This window comes from Uranotaenia lowii, chromosome 2 (genome assembly GCF_029784155.1).
Source record: "Uranotaenia lowii strain MFRU-FL chromosome 2, ASM2978415v1, whole genome shotgun sequence".
Lineage (NCBI taxonomy): Eukaryota > Metazoa > Arthropoda > Insecta > Diptera > Culicidae > Uranotaenia > Uranotaenia lowii.
Window position 1 is genome coordinate 320,243,159 of NC_073692.1, and position 20,245 is coordinate 320,263,403.

The 20,245-nt window shown below is 35.0% G+C and overlaps 1 protein-coding gene across 2 annotated transcripts in view; it reads right to left on the reverse strand.

The window, feature by feature from the left end:
- The window catches only part of LOC129744308 (protein aubergine-like), a 49,362-nt gene that overhangs the window by 570 nt on the left and 28,547 nt on the right, over positions 1 to 20,245 (reverse strand). Inside the window, exons 1-4 of one of the 2 annotated variants that reach the window (XM_055736777.1) lie at positions 15,952 to 16,083; positions 1,399 to 2,734; positions 1,124 to 1,333; positions 52 to 1,002 (exon numbers count right to left, since the gene is read on the reverse strand). In XM_055736777.1, the coding sequence (XP_055592752.1) occupies positions 52 to 1,002; positions 1,124 to 1,333; positions 1,399 to 2,734; positions 15,952 to 15,964 (2,510 nt within the window). In that variant the 5' untranslated portion in view covers positions 15,965 to 16,083. Of the gene's footprint in view, positions 1 to 51; positions 1,003 to 1,123; positions 1,334 to 1,398; positions 2,735 to 15,951; positions 16,084 to 20,245 lie in introns of those variants that run through there. The other variant, XM_055736778.1, reaches the window with a different exon arrangement.

Below are 20,245 nucleotides of genomic sequence, written 5' to 3' on the forward strand. Positions count from 1 at the left end.
AAATTTGTTTAAAAAGTAAATCTAAATTTTGGTTTTGTAAATTGAGCTCACCTTTCCGGTAAAGTAATGACATCGTCGACGATGGTGCCAGGAGGAGGATTTTTGCGGTCCAGGAATAGGCGAGTGTTTATTCGCTTATTTACCACGAAGAAGGTTAGTTTAGGTTCCATCTCTGTGCCCCGATAGGCCGCCCGTAACTTTTCACGGACGCATTGCACCTCATGCTCGTTGACGTACTTTAGGTCACCATCGCCAACGCCATCGCGATAGATGATGACATGCTTCGGCAGGGTACCCTGGTAGCAACTTTGGTAGGCTCGGAGCGCTTTCACGATATTCAGGGACATGAAGTTCGACAGTTCTTCTCCGTTTGAGTGCTGGTTGACGGTCGAGAAAAATTTCGGATGCCGAACTATTTGGTCGTCCTTCTTTCCGTACATGCAGGCAACCAAAGCTCCGTAAGTTCTAGATTTGTCTTTCGAATCGCGGCAAATATCGAAACCAACGGCCATGACCGAGGCGATCGGAGACTTTACAATCCAGGGGATGCCACCGATTTTGCAGTTGATCTGAATGGCCACCTTGGTTGCCACGGACATCAATGTGCGCACATTTCCACCCTTCGGAGTAATGGTACGGGTTTTCAGAACCTGCGTTGGAACGGATCGATCAACACAGCACTTCTTCTTGATCGCCGCGTAACGATCGGCCTTGTCGTTCGACACCAGGCACATGATAAGCTGTGGGTCCCTCTGCACTATCTTGGACAAGTGCTCCACATAGACCACCGGCGAATCGTTCGGAATCGGTATCCGCTTGGGCTCATCGATCTGGAAGTACATCTTGTGGGCCACATCACGCAGACAGTTGAAGAAATCGACCATCAGCCGATCGCTTCCCTGAGGGTACACAACGGCCCAGTTGGTTAGTGCCACCGTCAGGTACATTGGATTGTTCCGGAACGCCATCTGCCACTCGGCCATATCACCCGCTGAGACGGAACTGAAAATAATTTTAAAAAAGATTTAAAATAACTGTAAACAGTCTTACGCTAATAAGATGTTAGTGACCAATGAGACCTGATCAGTCTAGGCTAAACAAGAGATGAGGGCAAAATACTCACTACTTGGCTTGCTCCGGGTGGAAAAAGATGGTCTCTGGTTCCAAAATTCGGGCCGGAACCTCCACCAGCCGTCGATCCAGCTCCGTCTTCCAGAAGCGGAAGATTTCGGAGCTTTCCTTGCTCTGCTGCAGCCGCTGGTTGAACGTCTCCAGCCGCTGAATCCGGCGATCTGGTGCCAAACGGGTATGTTCGGCCATTGCGCGCATCAGTCTGTGGAAGTTGAAAATATGTTGTAAATACAAGAATTCCTAAGATTAAAAAAACAGTCTACTCACTGGAAATCCCTCCGCATATCTTCGGAAATACCGGTGATACGAGAAAGTTCCGGAACCAGGAGGACCAATTCCGGCAGACCGGCACGGATGTCCCTAGGTTTGGAGCGTGAAACCAACATAGGCTGTCGAGGGTCTCGAATGGTAATGTTGTACTTCTCTTTGAAATAAGCCATAAAGCTGAGGGATCCGTTCTTGGTTTCAAACGAACTCTCCGGCGTCAAGTTATAGTCAACATCCGAGATAGTGTAGGTCTTGTTGGTACCGTAGGTGGTCATTACGACTGTTCCGAGAACCATACGAGTGAAGTTGTCTCGGAAATTTCCCCGTTGGTTCATGCACTGCTGCAGCATATGGTAGCAGGTGTCGATTCGCATGACCCGATGAGTCACCTCGGCACACATCAGTACGTCCTGTTCGTGTTGACGAATACTGGTGAGGTAGCCCGGGTACAGTTCAATGCCATACTGACGGATCGAGATCTTGGCCTCCGGATCGAAGAAGCTGCGTCCGATGAGCTGTAACTTAAGACCTCCCATGGCCTTACGATTGATTAGATTAAAAATAACGAATGCAGTTTCGTTGGTACAGTCAATTTTACCAACACGCCGAAGTGTGATCGTGAACGGTTCATCGTTGACGCGATCCCTTGTTTGGAACTGAATTGCATCATTCGTCAACTTGTTTCTGGTAAACAATTGCGATCCATCGAACAGATACCCACCAATGTGATCCTTGATGGTGAAGATGAGCCCACTCATTTGCTTACTGCTTTCCACGGTAGGATCGAAGTCTACGCGATATTGGAAAATGTTCTCATCATCCTTGCGAACAATGCGGAAGTAGTTCGTCTTCACCATAATCTGTCTACCCATGCTTCCCTGCTTCGTGACCGTATTGTCCAAACGAGTGCGCACAAATTCGGGAATGCGACGATTAACCCGCATTCCCCCTCGTCCTGCAGCTCCACTCCCACCTCGCCCTCCTCGGAATCCACCACCTTCATTTCCCCGTTCTGAGGAGTCTCCCTTGATCTGTTGTTCCAACTTTTCGACTTCATCCTTCGCAAAAGATTCTCTTTCCGGTTTGGCCGAGTAGTGGGGTGTTGGCGAGTAAGGGCGCGACGAATGATGGCTTCCACTTTCGCCGCCATAGCTTTGTCTGTGCTGGAAATTGCCGGCCTGTCCTCGTCCTCCTTGATCCCTGGATCCATGCCTGTCACGGCCGCCACTGCTATGTCGATCACCCCTGGAAGATCCTACGAATCCACGCCGCATGCGACTTCCTCCTCCGTTTCCGTCTCGTGGGCTTCCCTCGTCAGACATTCTCAGGCGTTTTCCTGCGGATAAGGTAGACATTTGGTTACTATAGGGTGGATTGCGTTTCATGCAAAAAAAAAAACCTACGAAACCCAGCAGAAGTCACAAAGAACGCACTTAAAAATCCTTTTTATTTGTAAAGGAGTCAAGAGTATCTGATAGCAAATCTCTTTAGAAAACTTAATTCACGGAGAAAAAAGTAAAGTATTTTGAACAACAATCCACTTATATTCAATCACATATCTGATTGATTCTCGACCAACTATAATTATCAAAATTTCAACAACACATATAAAAGATGTGATCTAATCTGATTGATTTCGTACATTCAACAATATATATAATACATTCAACTATGGTTGCATGATTGATTGAGTGCATTCAACTGTAAATATAATATATTCAACTATAATTCACGATTGATGTCATACATTCAACAATAATTATAGTAGATTCAGCTATAATAATATGATTGATTTGATTGTAAATACAATAGATTCAATTATAATAACATTATTGATTTAATGGTAGATTCAACTACGATAATATGGTTGATTTAATTATAAATATGCTGGATTCAATTATATTTCAATAATTGATTCACTATATTCCTATATATATTTGAATGTGAGAGATCCACCAGGAATGTATAGTTGAATCTATTATATTTATAGTTGAATGCCTGAAATCAATCGTACAATTGTAGTTGATTCTATCATATTAACAGTTTAATCAATTATACCATAACAGTTCAATCCATTATATTATAGTTGATTGCGTCAAGTCAATCATCAGTTGTTAGTTGAGTCTATATCATATTTCTAGTTGGATGCGAAAAAATCAACTTTGCTTTGATGATGGGTATAACCAGCTGAAATAATTAAAACAACTTTGGTCTTTTTTTCTCCGTTTTCAGCCAATAAAAAACTTTAAAAGCACATGTGGGCGTTGAAACAGAACTTGTGCTTGTTTGTCATTGGAGACATGCTTGCCATTGGTAGATGGGATTTGCTGCAAACGTGCATTTACTAGAAAAATTGTTATTTCCCGAGTTTTCAAAGGTATACACGTTATTTAAGTTTTTAAGTAAAACGAGAAAAAATATTCAACATGATTTTGAAATGCATATTTTGGTACAAACAAATTTTTTTTATTTTTTATTAACTTATTTAACTTGACCCCTTGATTTTGTGCAGTATAGATTGCATGCAATTTTGTTCCATGCAAGCTTTTGTAAAATTGGTTTGATTTGATTGAAAATTCGAATTATTCCCCTTCGTAATGTTTCACTTATGTTTCAACCATTTAGCCCGGAAAAAATTTCAAATCCTTCTTTTGTCACTCGAAGTTGGAACATCGTGAGCTTGTATGCCACAAAATTCCATACAATATCATTGCACAAAACCTATAAATAAAATAATTTTTTATCGAAAAATTCAATAAAATCAAAAATATAAAAGGTGAAATAACTCCCATCTCTAAACATTTGTATAAACGGGAAAATATTTCGGCTTTTTCAGTCAATTCACGGATCCAAAACACCTTCTCTTCTTATTCCGACGTTTCGTTCTTTATTTGAACTTTTTCACAGGAATCTACAACAAACATTACAATCTCTTAAAGAACTAATTGACAACATAGAACAGTAGAAAACTTACAGAAAATTGTGTTTCTTCATCTGGAGGATCGATTACAATTAAATTCACATACAATAATTGGACACTTTTTACCATTAAAAACGCTAAAAGATATTAAAATGAAAACTTAGATGAAAAGGCTTACTTAAATATTTATAAAATGAAAATTACTGCCTAGAGCAAACTCCAAACACGAAAGAAAATCTCAAAAAAACTCAGCAAACAAACACTCCGATCACTAGCTGGTTGCACTACCAAATGATGTTGTTGATATAGCAGTACCGGTCTGTTTGGGTATGTTTTTCTTCGGTCTATTTCCTTTCTTGATAGTGTTGAGGATCCCGGAATATGTAGAGCTCAGATGGTCAACATCGGATCTCTTATTCACTGTTGCATCTGTGTTGATGATGTGACAAACTTCCAGTATGGGCAATGCAGACTCCCGACGGCTTTCATCCAGAATGGCAGCACCTTTTAAATTGAAGCGATGTTCTGTCTCTATGCAATGTTGTAATAGAGCCGTTTTCCCTTTGAGTTCAGAAATTTCGTGTTGTTTCCTTGGGCTATTGTTGATGGCATATTCAGTCAGTAGCTGATTCAATTTGTTGATATTACTTGCATGGCCTCCTATGCGTGTTTTCAACGTGTTGGTGCTATATCCAACATATTTCGCTGGGCAATCGTTGCACGAAATGCAGTAAACAACGTTATTTTTCATATCTGGCGGAATTGGGTCTTTGGTTCTACTGAAAAGTTGGCTTGTAGTTTTTTCATAACGAGCAGCTAATTTTATGTTGGGAAAATCATTTTTCAAAACATTTTGTAGCTTATTCGTCAATCCGCTGACAAATGGAATTGATCTGTATCGTACAGTTTCGGGTGGAGAGGGAGAAACAATTTGCGTTGAATTATTTCTTGCTATTGTGTTCCTGATTCTGTGGCGAAGTGAAACTGGGTAGTGATTTATTTTTAGGTGTTCATCAATGATTCGATCAATTTCTTCTCCGGTGAGATTGGTGCTGAATGTCTGTACTCTTCGGATGAAATTATTGACCATGTTGATTTTCATGTGTAACGGGTGGTAAGAATAATAATCCATGAACCGCCCCGATGCCATAGCTTTACTGTACCATTCAGTTTTGATAGTTTGGTCGTTTTGGCGAACTAGTGTTAGGTCCAGAAAGGGTATTCGGTTGTTCTGTTCTCCCTCTCCACCCGAAACTGTACGATACAGATCAATTCCATTTGTCAGCGGATTGACGAATAAGCTACAAAATGTTTTGAAAAATGATTTTCCCAACATAAAATTAGCTGCTCGTTATGAAAAAACTACAAGCCAACTTTTCAGTAGAACCAAAGACCCAATTCCGCCAGATATGAAAAATAACGTTGTTTACTGCATTTCGTGCAACGATTGCCCAGCGAAATATGTTGGATATAGCACCAACACGTTGAAAACACGCATAGGAGGCCATGCAAGTAATATCAACAAATTGAATCAGCTACTGACTGAATATGCCATCAACAATAGCCCAAGGAAACAACACGAAATTTCTGAACTCAAAGGGAAAACGGCTCTATTACAACATTGCATAGAGACAGAACATCGCTTCAATTTAAAAGGTGCTGCCATTCTGGATGAAAGCCGTCGGGAGTCTGCATTGCCCATACTGGAAGTTTGTCACATCATCAACACAGATGCAACAGTGAATAAGAGATCCGATGTTGACCATCTGAGCTCTACATATTCCGGGATCCTCAACACTATCAAGAAAGGAAATAGACCGAAGAAAAACATACCCAAACAGACCGGTACTGCTATATCAACAACATCATTTGGTAGTGCAACCAGCTAGTGATCGGAGTGTTTGTTTGCTGAGTTTTTTTGAGATTTTCTTTCGTGTTTGGAGTTTGCTCTAGGCAGTAATTTTCATTTTATAAATATTTAAGTAAGCCTTTTCATCTAAGTTTTCATTTTAATATCTTTTAGCGTTTTTAATGGTAAAAAGTGTCCAATTATTGTATGTGAATTTAATTGTAATCGATCCTCCAGATGAAGAAACACAATTTTCTGTAAGTTTTCTACTGTTCTATGTTGTCAATTAGTTCTTTAAGAGATTGTAATGTTTGTTGTAGATTCCTGTGAAAAAGTTCAAATAAAGAACGAAACGTCGGAATAAGAAGAGAAGGTGTTTTGGATCCGTGAATTGACTGAAAAAGCCGAAATATTTTCCCGTTTATACAGTTTTACCAGTCGAGAACAATTATCTACTCTAAACATTTGTTTTTTGGTCTTTTAATCTTTCGGCTATTTGAATTTTTTATCGAAATTTAGATAAAATACTTCAAACTTTATTTATTTCCCCCTTCGGGTTTTTTTTTAAACTGACACTGGGGGGTGACAAAAGAAGGCTGTTCCAGCCTTAACGGTTTAAGTGTTGAGTTAGATTTAATGTAAGAAATAATTAAATTATTTTTAAAATCACTTTTTGAACTCCGCAGTCTACGATTCGACTTCTTAATTACCTTATCGAGAATCCGCTTTGTGTTTTACCGCGTTTGAGCACTGGATTATTATTTTTATATATACTCAGATTGTTTACTGTATCGTCTCTTAAACGTCAATTTATCTTTGTTTCACTTTGCTTTAGTAGATAAATAATTCGAAATTTGAGGCAGTGGTAACGATATTGTTTGTAACTTTCTAATATTTATTCACTGTTCTCAGAAGGATTTAATGAGATAGCTTTGAGCTGATATCACTGAGCACTTTATTCTCTGCTGATCACAGATCTTTCAAGTAACGAACGAAAGTTCAAACTAAACCCATTATAAGACGATCCTGTGTAGATCATTCCAGGAAATGTCTTTACCTATCACTCTGGTTCATAAACTTTCATTGAGTGGTTTCCATTTTCCATCTCACTCTCTCATGTGACGTTTTGCAAACCCAAATCTTTTGACAGTCCTGTAAATTAACATAGCCTGCCAGATTGCAAATGGTTGGGCGCCTGATCAGGCAAAACAATTGCAGTGTAGGATATTTTATGGCACAAAAATTTCCAACCAAAAAAAACCCTTGGACCACACAGCAAAGCATTACCTAAAGCATGTCCCTTTTCTTAATAGTTTGCATGTTTGTATGGTTTGGAAAGTCCCAAACATCTGGCAGCGACAAAGGCGTCAAATTTGTCGTTTTTCCAATAGCCTATTAGCCCAAAATTATGCATACCTAGAAGACCGGCGCTTGGGTTTTTCAAACCATTAAACTCAACGGACTCCAATGAAATATAGCACAAGGAAACGCCATTTATGGTGCCTTTGATTCAATAAACGATTTTGGAAGATTTCTGCGCCCTGAGTTCAAATCAGTCACCAGATTCTGTTTATCAGGTGATACGGCGATATGGAAATTTTCATATGTGTCAGTTTCGAGTGAAATCGATCTTTGGTAAATAGTGAACTATCAACCGAAAAAACAAAAAAAAATATTTTGAATATGCTGATTGATGATTACCCTTCAGCAAATCAAAGATTCAGTTCTTCCAAATAAACGAATTTCAAATCAAATCAAATTTTACCTACACTCAGAAGAAATCCTATTCTAAATTTCATAAGACACGTCTTATGAACCCCTTTTTTGAGTCCAAAATAATTGTTCATAAGAGTCTTATGAAATTCTTTCAATTTCATAAGAATTTCTTATAAAAATAGAAGAAACTGCAGTGCGAAGATAAAATGAACACATTCATTCAAAACGGCAAAAGAAAAGTTTCTTAAGCATTTGAGAAAAGTAATCCATTTTAAGTGTTCGTGGTATTGATTTCTCAATGGTAAGTTTATTTTGCAATTTATATTGTTCCCATGAATGTCAAAAATATGCTGAAAATATTTACAAAGTTTGAATTTTGTCCATTCTCCAGCTTACTGGCTGACAAAAAGCAAAAGACCCATAGAAAGAAACCGGCGGCGGGATTTTGCAGGGTTTTCTCGTACATCCGCGATCAACTGACGGATCTGCTGATTCTGTGGGAGTTATTTATTTGAAGTTCCACAACGAGGGAACGAACGAACAAATTTTCCTTTCTTTCTTTGTTTTGTGGACAAGTTGAACCGGAATGAAAGTGCTGCGAATGGTTAAGAACGTAATAAAATGCAATTTTATTATTGAAATTATAAATTTTACGTAAACAAATACATATTTTTTTTAGCATTGCATGGTTTTAAAAACAATCTTATGAATTTTCATATTATTAGAACAAATCATAAGATTATCTTATAAAAATCAAAACCTCCTCTTTCAAAGAAGTGTTCATCCCGAAAGTTCATTTCAGTCATAAGATAATCTTATGATTTTCATTATTTTTTCTTACGGCGTCACTTCATAAGAGAATCTTATGGTATACATAATAGTATTTTTCTGAGTGTAGATATTTTAGTATCAGAAACAAAAGGCTTGGAAAAAAATGAATTCTTAAGTTATCAAGAAATTGGAATAGATGAGGTTACAAATACCGTCAACTGGGGCAACATGCAACACTTTTCAACTTTAATGGCTTTTAAAAAACTTATGTCCACAGACAAAAGTCAAAAGTTTTTAGGAGATGGGAGATCGTTGTCAGAAAAATGATAAGGTTGTTCGGTTATTTTGAATTTTCTAAAAACTTTCGATTTTCAGCCTAATCAGAAACAGGGGTAACTTGCAACACCATACGTAAAGTTGCCAGATTGCCCGGATATTTTACACAAAATTTTGGAAACAGTCCGGCCCGGCCTGGCTGACGGATTTCATTAAAAAAAAGCCCGGATGCATTCACTTTATTTGGCAAATCAAACAAGTTGTGTTGTAATTTTTTCTCTATTTATGCCTCCTAAACGAAATTTTTTTAGCAAGTTTTGCAAAAATAAACATGAAAGGTTATTTTGGAGGACTAAAATGCGATTTAAAATCTATCGATGAGTTTGATGATCAAATTTTTCACTTTATTTTTTTTTTCTCTGTTGGAAAATCATCTATATTGTTTTATAACAGAGCTGCGTTAAAATTCTTTGAAGAATTCAATCGATTCTCCGAAGGCAGGATCACTTGATTTCTAGGATCACAGATTAAATTGTGTGAATTTCAAATTTAGAATTCAGTTTCATTTGCTTAGACATGTATAAGAATCACGTCATCTTCACCAAGTTATCTTGGGAGTCATGTCTTCTTCTGTGGTCTGCAACACTCATTTTTGGAAATAAGCCTGCTTTTGCCTGTTTTTTTTGGTTTTTACAGAAAGTTTTTACAGATCGGTTCAAAACTCAATAGGAATTCAATGCTTGCTCGTCGTCATTCCAACCTCGAACTCAAAAACGTCACACTCTGTTTGATTCAAATCTTCTATCAATGTTGTATAACTTGTCTTTAAATGATTTTGGCGTCCTGAACTCGAATTTTTGGTCAGATTTTGCTATTGCATCCAGTTTTACTGATATGGCTTTTAAAAAACAGTGCTATGATAAATCAATCACTGACTATATATTATTTTTTACTTCTTTGCTGAAGACAGTAAACCGTTTTAAGTTATACTTAGAAAAATATCTATAATTCATTTTGGTATAAAATTTCATCAGAATTTCGTTTCAACAGAAGGAAAAAACAAACAAAATCTCTTTGACTTCACAGCCAAAATTACTTGCAGTCTTCGTAGAAACTTTAATTTTAAAAATCTTATTATATAGTTGCTATTTATCTCAGATATTACGAAACTACTTTTAAAAAGCTGGACGTTTCTCGGTTAAACATATCACGCTTTCGCCCATCAATCAGCCAATTGCATAATCTTCAAAATAAGAAGTATGGAAACGGAATAAATTATTGATTCATGTTCCAAAGTCAGCAACTTATGAACTTTAAATCAAAATAAATTGACTAACATGGATGCACATTTTCATAAAAATCGGAATTTTCGTCTAAGTTTCTAAAACTGTTTGCGTATCTTTCGTTACGAACTTTTGAAATCTGTCACTTTTAAGTTAAACTTCGCGAGAACTACTATGAAGAATGTTTGCAAAAGGCTTTGATAAGTATCTCAAATATTAGACTTTGAATAAAACAAGTCCAAAAAAGTAGATTTTCAAACAACTGCCGAATCACATATTTGAAAAACGCTATATTTCGTCAGTTAAATGTGTGAAAGCTTGTCAATCTTTGATACGAAATATGAATAAATAGCATGAAATCAAAAAACATCGCGTTTAAAGGTTGAAGTGACAGTAAACACTTAGCTAATTAAATAGAACTATGAACGGTATTGTGTATCAACTCCATAACATTTCACAACGGTGACCAAAAAAAGGCACTCAGCTCGATCATTTTAGGTTAACCTGATTTTCCTTGATTTTTATTTTCAAGCTACTTGAATTTGTGTATGTTGGCAACCCTGCTCTCCAAACTGAAACTTTAATCTGTGATTCTATTTTATCAAGTGATCCTATCCACGAAGAATGGATTGAATTTTTCGGGCCGCACCTTCAAAGGAATTTAACGCAGCTGTGTTATAAAACAATATAGATGATTTTCCAACATTTTTTAGATAAGCTTTTATTAACACTTTTGTATTCATAAATAACTTGTAAGATGACAAAGTTATAATCAAAACAAACTAGTTTGTATTTGCTTTGATGATTTATCTTAAACACCCTAGAATGATTATATTGAAAACTCAAATAAAATTTGGGCACCACTTCCTTTCCTTCAGCTCAAAGTGATGACCTTTTTTTTGGTCATCGCTCAACATTTTCACTCTAATATGTGTTGTGCGAGTACTTGGTTGAGAAATTCTACTGCATCAAGCAATCGAAAGATTCCATTTATTTAAATCCCTTTTTTAAAATAAGAATGAAAGGAAATCTTTCGATTGCTTTGATTCATCCACATTTTCACTTCAGCTATGGTACCTACTCCACTAACTTACTACTCATTTTTTTATGACATTCGCAAAAATCAGGCAAAATCAGGCATATTTTAAAAAATCAGGGAAATTCTGCTGGTCGGTGACGGTGATTCGGCCTATCACTTTCTTCGTCCATGGATTCGGATCGTTCAGTCTTAGGTTAGTGGAACGAATACAACCGCACAAGAACGAGTCCACCGTTTTGTAACTTGCAACTTGCAAGTTTGCAAACGTTACATCGCCGCGCTGCATGCAAGCAACTTGCAGACTGTAGCTATCTTCGGAAATGATTCTTTCTGTTCGGCTCAAGGGATTTTATCTTCTGGCTTGCAAGTTTGCAAGTGATCCTAACTTCGGAGAATCGTTTGAAATTTTCGGAACGTGCAGTCATCGCGCGGTTGACTTTTACTTGCAGACACGTTCGACGCTATGCACGTAAGGGAAAAAGAATCAATTTGCAACTATGCAAGATGATTCTTTCGGAGCTGACGTCGCACAGTGGTTCAAAATCAAAAAAAGTGGGAAAAAATTATTAAAAAGCTATTTTGTTAAAGATTATAGGCGAAAAGTTGAAAAAATTATAAATTAGATTTTTTTTTTCAAAATTTGTTATTTTTTCAATAATTGCTAAAACGGGATTTGAGCTTTATACTGGGAAATAAAATATTTTTCACTTAATTATGAATATTTTTGTTAAAATTAAGTATGGGCTCCTAAATTCCTATAGGTTGATTGGACAAATATTAAAACTGATGTTTTAAGGTGAATTTGCATATGTATCGAAGCAAACAATGTTTGGTTTACTCTGTCTAAATGCTTTAAATTTAATTAAACTCAATGATATCGTATCCAAAATATAGCAAAAACTAGCAGCTGATTTTAAGATATGTTTTTGATGAGACTTCCACCTATCCAACGGTGTATAATTTACCACGGTGATCGGCAGCGCAAGCTTTATTTTTGCTTCCGAAAAATAAATAGGGTAAACCGAAAAAAATTTATTATCTAATTTTGGGTTTTCTATCAAGCGAAACTTTATTAGTTCATGATATTAAGAAACTTTTTTATCTCCAAACTGTGAATAAGATTATAATACATCACTTTCGTATAAACATTTATACATTTTCAAAGATTTATATTTATATGCTTTTTTAATTTGTTTTGGGCTGAGAATAAAAAATCCTATTTTTAATTCTTGTGTTAAAGTTGTCGTTAACGTTTGTTTCATAGAAGGTGTGTAAAAGGTCCTAAAAATATCTGAATACATCAAAACGTTCCTTGGATATTGGAGATTTGATTCCAATACAAAAAATTTGGTTGTTGCTGGCTTGAAAAATGGGCTTTTCCGGCTTTTTGGGGATTTGAACCACCGTGCGTCGGGCTGTTAGAATCGGCACTGCATGTTACATGACGGGATCTCTTGCACCTCTGTTCTTATCAAAACGTACTAAATTTTTTAGTTTTGATAAGTTTGTGATGTTATTAAGTCAATTGCAGTATTTTTTTATCTTGTAAGCACTTAATTTTGCATATATTCCGTGCATAAAGTTATTACTGTGTGCTGCATACATTTAGGGGTAAAAAATATTACAAAAATTCTACTAACTGAAATCTTGAAAATTGTTTGGATGGATATAATTTTAATGTTAACAAACGCCTAATACAAAACCATCATATTCCAGCAAGTGGAAACGAGATTTATAAGGTCAATTTTGATTTGCATTTTACCCCAGACAGGTACTGAATTATAAAAAATGTCTATTCAAAAAAAAATCCGATTGTCAAAAAAATATTTTGACACCAACAGTGTCAAAATAAAATGAAATAATAAAACCAACGTGAAGTTTGTTGGTGATATGATTAAGCCTATCCATCATACTGGGTAAAGTTTTAACAGCATCGAAAAATGTTTAATTTTTTACATCTATTGCTCGATTTTTTTTAAATTGAGAGATCGAAGTAGTCAGTGACAGGGAAATGACGTGTTTTTTTTAAGTTCCTAATTTTCTTCAGTTTATTTGAAAAGAGTGAAAGTTTGTAGAAATAAAGTGAACATACAAGACAAAACTCGGCCATAAACCACTAGCATGCTCTTCGGCCCGTCAGTCATGCGGTCAGTTAGTGCCAGCAAGCGAATCAACCGGCGAAAAGTAGTTCCCTTCCAGTACTGCTGGTTCTAGGTCCAGCGTTCCAGCCTCAGTCAAATCTGCACACCATTTAAAAATATGTTCGTGGAGAAGCAGTAAGAAGCCCTCAAGCTAAGTATTCAGTATTTTATCCTCTATTACATCTGAAGATTTTACTATTGCACACAAAGGCATTTCTAAGTTTATGAGACGTGACTTTTTTTACTAAGAATAGAATTCAACAAATTGTTCTTTGCTGTTTCAAGCATTTTTTTAAATGATCGATTCTAGAAAAATTAAGTAAATTGCTTCATTGATTAAGATTCAGAGCGATAGAGCATTTTTTATAGTTTCATGTTTCAAACTCAAAGCAATGTTTTGCTAACTTTTGTGTTTAAATTATAAGCATCTTAAGATATAATAATAATACCACGGTTCTAATTGGCTTAACAGTTCAACAAATATTAGGAAATATGTTGCTTGATATACTGTTTTTCATTCGAATTTCACGCTACATGTTCCATTTAAATAAAAAAAACAAGACCGATTCAAGATAAGTTATAAGGTTTGTCCAATAAGCAGACAAATCTGAATATGACAAGACGAATCAAACCAGGTAACTTGATTCCTGTCAGAAAAATATATTATTTGGTGAAATTTATCTGCAATTTCATTTTATTATCGAAGAGCGAATAAGTGATATTTATTGCTTGAAAATAATTTCCATAAAGTTTTAAAAAAATAAAGTTCTATACTAATGCTCGTGTTTCATCAAGTCCCAATGATAGTTTTCAACTGTTTTACGTGTCATCTAAACTGGAATAACACCTCATTTATTTCAAAGAGCATACCAAAAATAACGTTATTTAAAACAGAACTGTTCTTGGAACATAATTCGGGCCGAAAACCTCTTAAATAAAAACAAACAAACATTTAAATTAGCTAGTTTATCAAAAATCGAGAAAAAATATGTTAAATAAAGTATTGCGCGATCATCGAAGAATTGAATGTATTAAATTATAATTTTCTGGTGTTCAAAGTTCGACCAATTGAATCTTAGGGGTAAGACGTTCCTTGTTGAATCCCTTTATCCATGGATAAGGAGAACGAGATAGTTTTAGGAAATCTAAGCATAATAAGATTTTTATTTAAAGATTTTAATTTATAAGAGACTTGTTAGCACACGTTTAAAAAACAAAAATAAAATAGCAATAAATTAGTATTTCAGTTTTAGCAGGTAGTAACTTTACTAGACCACACTGGTCAAAAGTGTTTCCTGATAATTTTCTTTAACCCACACTCCAAAACAAAATTATTTGCTAGGGTGCAGAGGTGACCTCGGTCCTGTTATGCATCCTAGCATAACATAACGAATGCATAAAGCCGAAAATTATATTTTTTAGACTTTTTTATTTTCTTCTTTCAAAAGAATATGAGAATAGTTGAAACCAGCATTGAAATAATTTTTTGAAAAATCCATTAAGGCATGCAAAGAAGATTGAAAAAACTAGTACGAAAATATTCTATTATTAAAATCTTGGTAGTGTGCAACTTTTTTGTTGAAAAATTGTTGTTATATTTGTTCATTCGGAGAGTTTTAGTAGCAGCTTCGACGTCCCTGTTCAATCGATATGTTCTAAGCGAACTTAAACCAATTTTTAATTTCAAAACCAATAGACACTTGCTCCTCAAAATCTGAAAAAAAATCCAAATTGATCACAATCCCAGAAAAAAAATTTCAACCGAACATTATTGTTTAAATGATATTCGGGTTTAAAAACTATCATTTAGAAAATTTATAATTATAATTGAATGGGAATTGGGTCAGTTGTTATAGGTAAAGTTATACTTTTGTATACAAAGAAATGAAACCGAATAAATATTCAATTTTAGATACACCAATAATAAAACAAATTCTCCTTTTAACAGAATAATAAATAATGTTAGTCATAGGATAGTTCTGTATGAATGTAAGTATCCATATTATAAAATATTCGTTCCCAAAGAACGATAAGAAGTATGTTCAAAAACAAAATAAAATCGAAGATGTGTTTTGCCATTTTCATTTAAAAATTGAACTAATTTAAAAACTTTTGTATATTGATAAATATCCATCGAATTATAGAAATAAACATTTTTCTTTGAACTATCGGTGAAAAAAATCCTTTAAATTGTGATCATTTGGGAAAATCTATTAGTTTTCAGATGTTTATGAGCAAGTATTTATCGGTTTTGAAATGAATATTGGGTTCAGTTTGCTTAAAACGTAGTTATCAATTGACCAAGGACGTCGAGTTTGCTATCAAACCTCTCCAATTAATTAAATTTTACTACTCTTTAGATTCTGATGAAAAAAAAGTTTTTTTTAAACTTCGTTGCATGCTTTTCAACTGTTCTTGCACCAGATTCTGAATTCCGATATACTGTGGAAACGTTTTAACATCTTATCACGAAGTTTATTTTTTATAGTTTTAAATACTTATGGGAAAGCCAGCAGAAAAAAGAAAAACCATTTATCAATAATATGATTATAACTTACTGTGGTACGTCATTCTTAGAATTAATTGTTTAACACTTATATAAAATTATCGAAAATTAACGAAACGGACAAGAAACAGGAAAACAGAAAACTTTTAAAACATTTTTTATCAAAATATACGGTCAGACTTTGACTGCACAGATCACAAGAATTGTAAAAAAAAACAGCAACCGGCACAATGGCAATGGAGTATTTGTTTTATAGATAGAATTCTCAAAAGGTTGTATAATGCAAAAAGGTAAGTGTTGGGTTGTATTATGCTCGTCCAGTTGTAATTAGTAAAACATATTTATTGGGAGAAACTATCGTTGTTAAACCAGTTAACTGAAACTACAAATAATGGTTGAAGTTTTACGACAATTTAGTTGCTCTAGCTTGTTTCATACTTCATCAATAGGCTGTCTTAATTCGAATTTTAGAGTAATCGAACGTAACGCCAGTAACGCAAGTAGAAATGTACCGAATAGTGGTATTCGGCCGTTGGCCGAATACAACTTTCTTTTCAATTTTTCCGTGAAACGAATTCTCGGTCAAATATTTTATTAATTATTCTATTAAGTTTGAAGGAAATAAACAAAGACGATTATTTAAACTTTCTCCTATATCTTCCATCTGTACGCTTTTAGCAGTGCCATTTCATATCAGCTCTTTCCCTTAAAAAAAATGGATAATTTCAATAATATCACCACTCATTGAAGGAACATCTGATCACTTGTCTCTTCTAAATAGGTCAAAAAAATGGAATGAAATCCTGTAGGATCTTAGACAAAACATGTCGAAACAGGTGCCAAACAATTTGAAATTACTTTTTCGATATCGAGTTTACTCGAAAACATTTTCAAAATATTTATAAAAAAACGATCATTCTAAACCTTTAATATGCCATACTTAATACCAAACGTATCCGCTGAGCTACTCTACGATTTTTTGAAAGTTTTCGAAAAAATAGAGCAAATGTCAACAAAATCTTGGTATTATTCCAAAACATACAAAAAGAAAGGGACAGAAAATTTCTTGAAATTTTAATTTTCCATTGAATCAAATCAGCCGTGTTCAAATCAAATCTAAAAATAAAAGAAATTGATGTTCATTTTTAAATAAACTTTTTTTTTAACTTTATTTTCTGGATATATAACCTGTTGCGCAATGGTGGAAAAAGTGTATAAACCGCGAAGAAATTCAATACCTTTCCTTCTACATGACTCAAATCTATGAAAAAAAAAACACTTTCTTTTAGTGAAAATGTCCTGAAAATTGATCGGACATGGTTTCAGACGCCGCACGAGCTTACGAACGGAGATATAGTGCTTTTTTAACCTCTAATTCCCGTATATTTTGCAAACAATCCTCTAGAAACACTTAAAATTCGAAGAAAAAAACTCTCAATTTTTCCTGTTTTTAGAGGAAAAAGCTCATTTTTGATTGCTAATTTGTAAAAAATCTATCCAAAACTAATGTTAAATTTATATCTCAATGGAAAGCCAATAACTTGACCAACAAAACCCACTCAAAAAATTATTCAAACTCGTCCGAACTCTTAAGGTTATAACTTACTGAAAAAAGGCATTATTTTGGATATTTTGTACTTTGTCTTCTTTCTTAGTTGAAAATATGTATTTGAAATGTTCCACAAAATTGTGTGTTTCAACAATTTGAACAATTTTTTCAAATATTTCAAGTTTGTAAATCGTATACTAAAAAAGATATTAAATAAAATTCAAAATTACATGTTAAAATGCTTGTTATTTTTAAAATGCTGGTAACTTTTAAGGTTTTCATGTGATCGTTATGGTGTCTTCAACAAAGTTGCTTAAAATAATAAGATCTACAACATCAAGTCTCTAAACTATTTATTTCAAGAAATAATTTTTTTTATCTCCCTTCAAGGTGGAAAAAATCACCTTTTTCTTTCAAGAATTTGATAGACCATCAAAAAATATAAAAAAGTTGCGAAGACATCAAATGTCTAGCGTTTACCGTTTGTCCGCAAATAATTTTGATCGCTTATTAGGTGCATTTACCCCTGTGTGCGGCGTCTGAAACGCCTATTGATTCTCTGGACATTTTCACTTAAGGAAACTATACTTTCATACATTTAGTTCATGTAGAACGTAAGATATTGAATTTCTTCGCGGTTCATACTCTTTTTTCTCCATTGTGTGTTGGGCTTAATAATATCAAGGGGCTGAAGAAAACAAAAATTTCCGTACCAAGTTTTCAGTCAAGAAACTCGCAGGAAGAAGGAAAATGAAACGAGTGAAACACGTATAGGGGCAACATGGCTTCCTCATTGCAAAAATTTCAACCAGAGACAATTTTCTAATAATCCTTAAAATGATATCTGCGGCTCGGGAATGTCAATCAAAGGGATCTTTGGTAACATTAATAAATTATGGTTGGGCACAAAATGCAGAGGGTTCAGCATAATCCTTGTTAAAATTGATTCTAAATCTGCAGTATGACAACAACAGATGCGTTTGGCAACCAAAATGTTACCCTATTTCGAGTCTGTTATGGGGTGAAGTGTTTAATTTCGGGAACCACACTGACGTTCTGGTACCAAAAATTTGGTACGGTGCGTTTGTATGCGATTTGACAGCTGGTTCAGTCCTCTGAATAATATCAAACTAACTTTTCAAAGAGGAATTTGAGTTTTTATATGATTTAGAAAAATAAAATGAATGAACCTGCGAAAAATATAGAATGATTTGAATGATTTGACAAGACTGGATGGTAAACAAACCAAATTTCTACACACGTTTCGAAGTAATGGATACTGATAGATCAACTTGGACACAGGGTGGCCCTACATACAACTGTAATAGGATCTGTTTTTTTTTTACTGATGGCTCAAAAATGAATAACAAAGCTGGTGCCGGAATTTATTGCCCAGGGGTTAACATATCGATTCCAACGGGATGTTGGCTAGCAGTCTTCCAAACAGAGGTCCATGCGATTTACTCTTGCGTGGAAATTTTTTTGAAGAGGATGTACAGGCACGCTAATACAGTAGTTTTTCGATTTTATCACGGTCAAAAATAATTTCACCGTGAATTTGGCGAAACTAGAAATTGAAGTAGAAAAAAAGTATTTTTACTGTCTTTAATCAATAATCTATATATATAAAAAGCAATTTCTGTATGTTTGTTTGTTTGTTTGTTTGTTTGTTTGTTTGTTTGTTTGTCCTTCATAGACTCAGCCGTCTTAAGAGCTAGAGAGCTGAAATTTGGCATGGATGCTCATTAGAACCAGGAAGGATGAAAAATGTTTTTAGATTTTTGGATGACCCCTTCTGAAGGGGGTCGTCCATAGAAGACAAATATTGTTTTCGCGATATTGACGTTACTTTTCGTCGGATCGTGTTGGAAATTTGCACATAAGTGTTTTAAAAGACGAGCAATCGATTTCTGGTGTTCAATTTTGTGTAAGGGGTCAGCCAAAGGGGCCGTCCATATAAACTGTTACCTGTTATTGCGATATTGACGTTATTATACATCGTATTCACATGAAAATTGGTACACAAGAGTTTTGATTGACGTGCAATCGATTTGAAGTATCGAATTCAGTGTAAGGGGCCGGCAAAAGGGGTCGTCCATATTAAATTTTCAGTAATTTAGTGATATTGACGTTTTTATACATCGGATTGGGATGAAAATTTGCACATAGGAGTTATTAGGGACAATCAACTGATTTCACTTATCCAGACTAAAATCAGGAGCCGGTCAAAAGGGGTCGTCCATGTTAACTATTCACTGTTGATGCGATATTGTCGTTATTATGCATCGTACTCAGACGAAAATTGGTACACGAGAGTTTTGAGAGATGAGCAATGGATTTCAGGTAATTATTTCAGTGTAAGGGGTCGGCAAAGGGGGTCGTCCATATTAACCTTTCAATATTTTTGCAATATCGTCGTTATTATACATAGGATCTAGATGAAAATTTGCACACGGTAGTTTTCGGAGACGGGCGATCGATTTCAGATGTCAAATGTTTTGGGGTCCACCGAAGGGGTCGTCCATTTTAATTAATTTTTCACTGTTTTTAGCAATATTGACGTTATTATGCAATGGATTGCTTTGAGAATTTTCGCACGGGAGTTTTGAGGAAAGGGCAATCAGTTTCAGATATCAAAAGTTGTATAAGAGGTCACCGAAAGGGGTTTAACTTTTTGGCAATAATAGCATTGTTATGCAACGATCGTGTCGAAATTTATACACGAGGGTTTTTTGGCACGGTCAATTGATTCCCGATTTCAAATTTAGTAGCAGACGACATAAAAAGTAATTGTCTA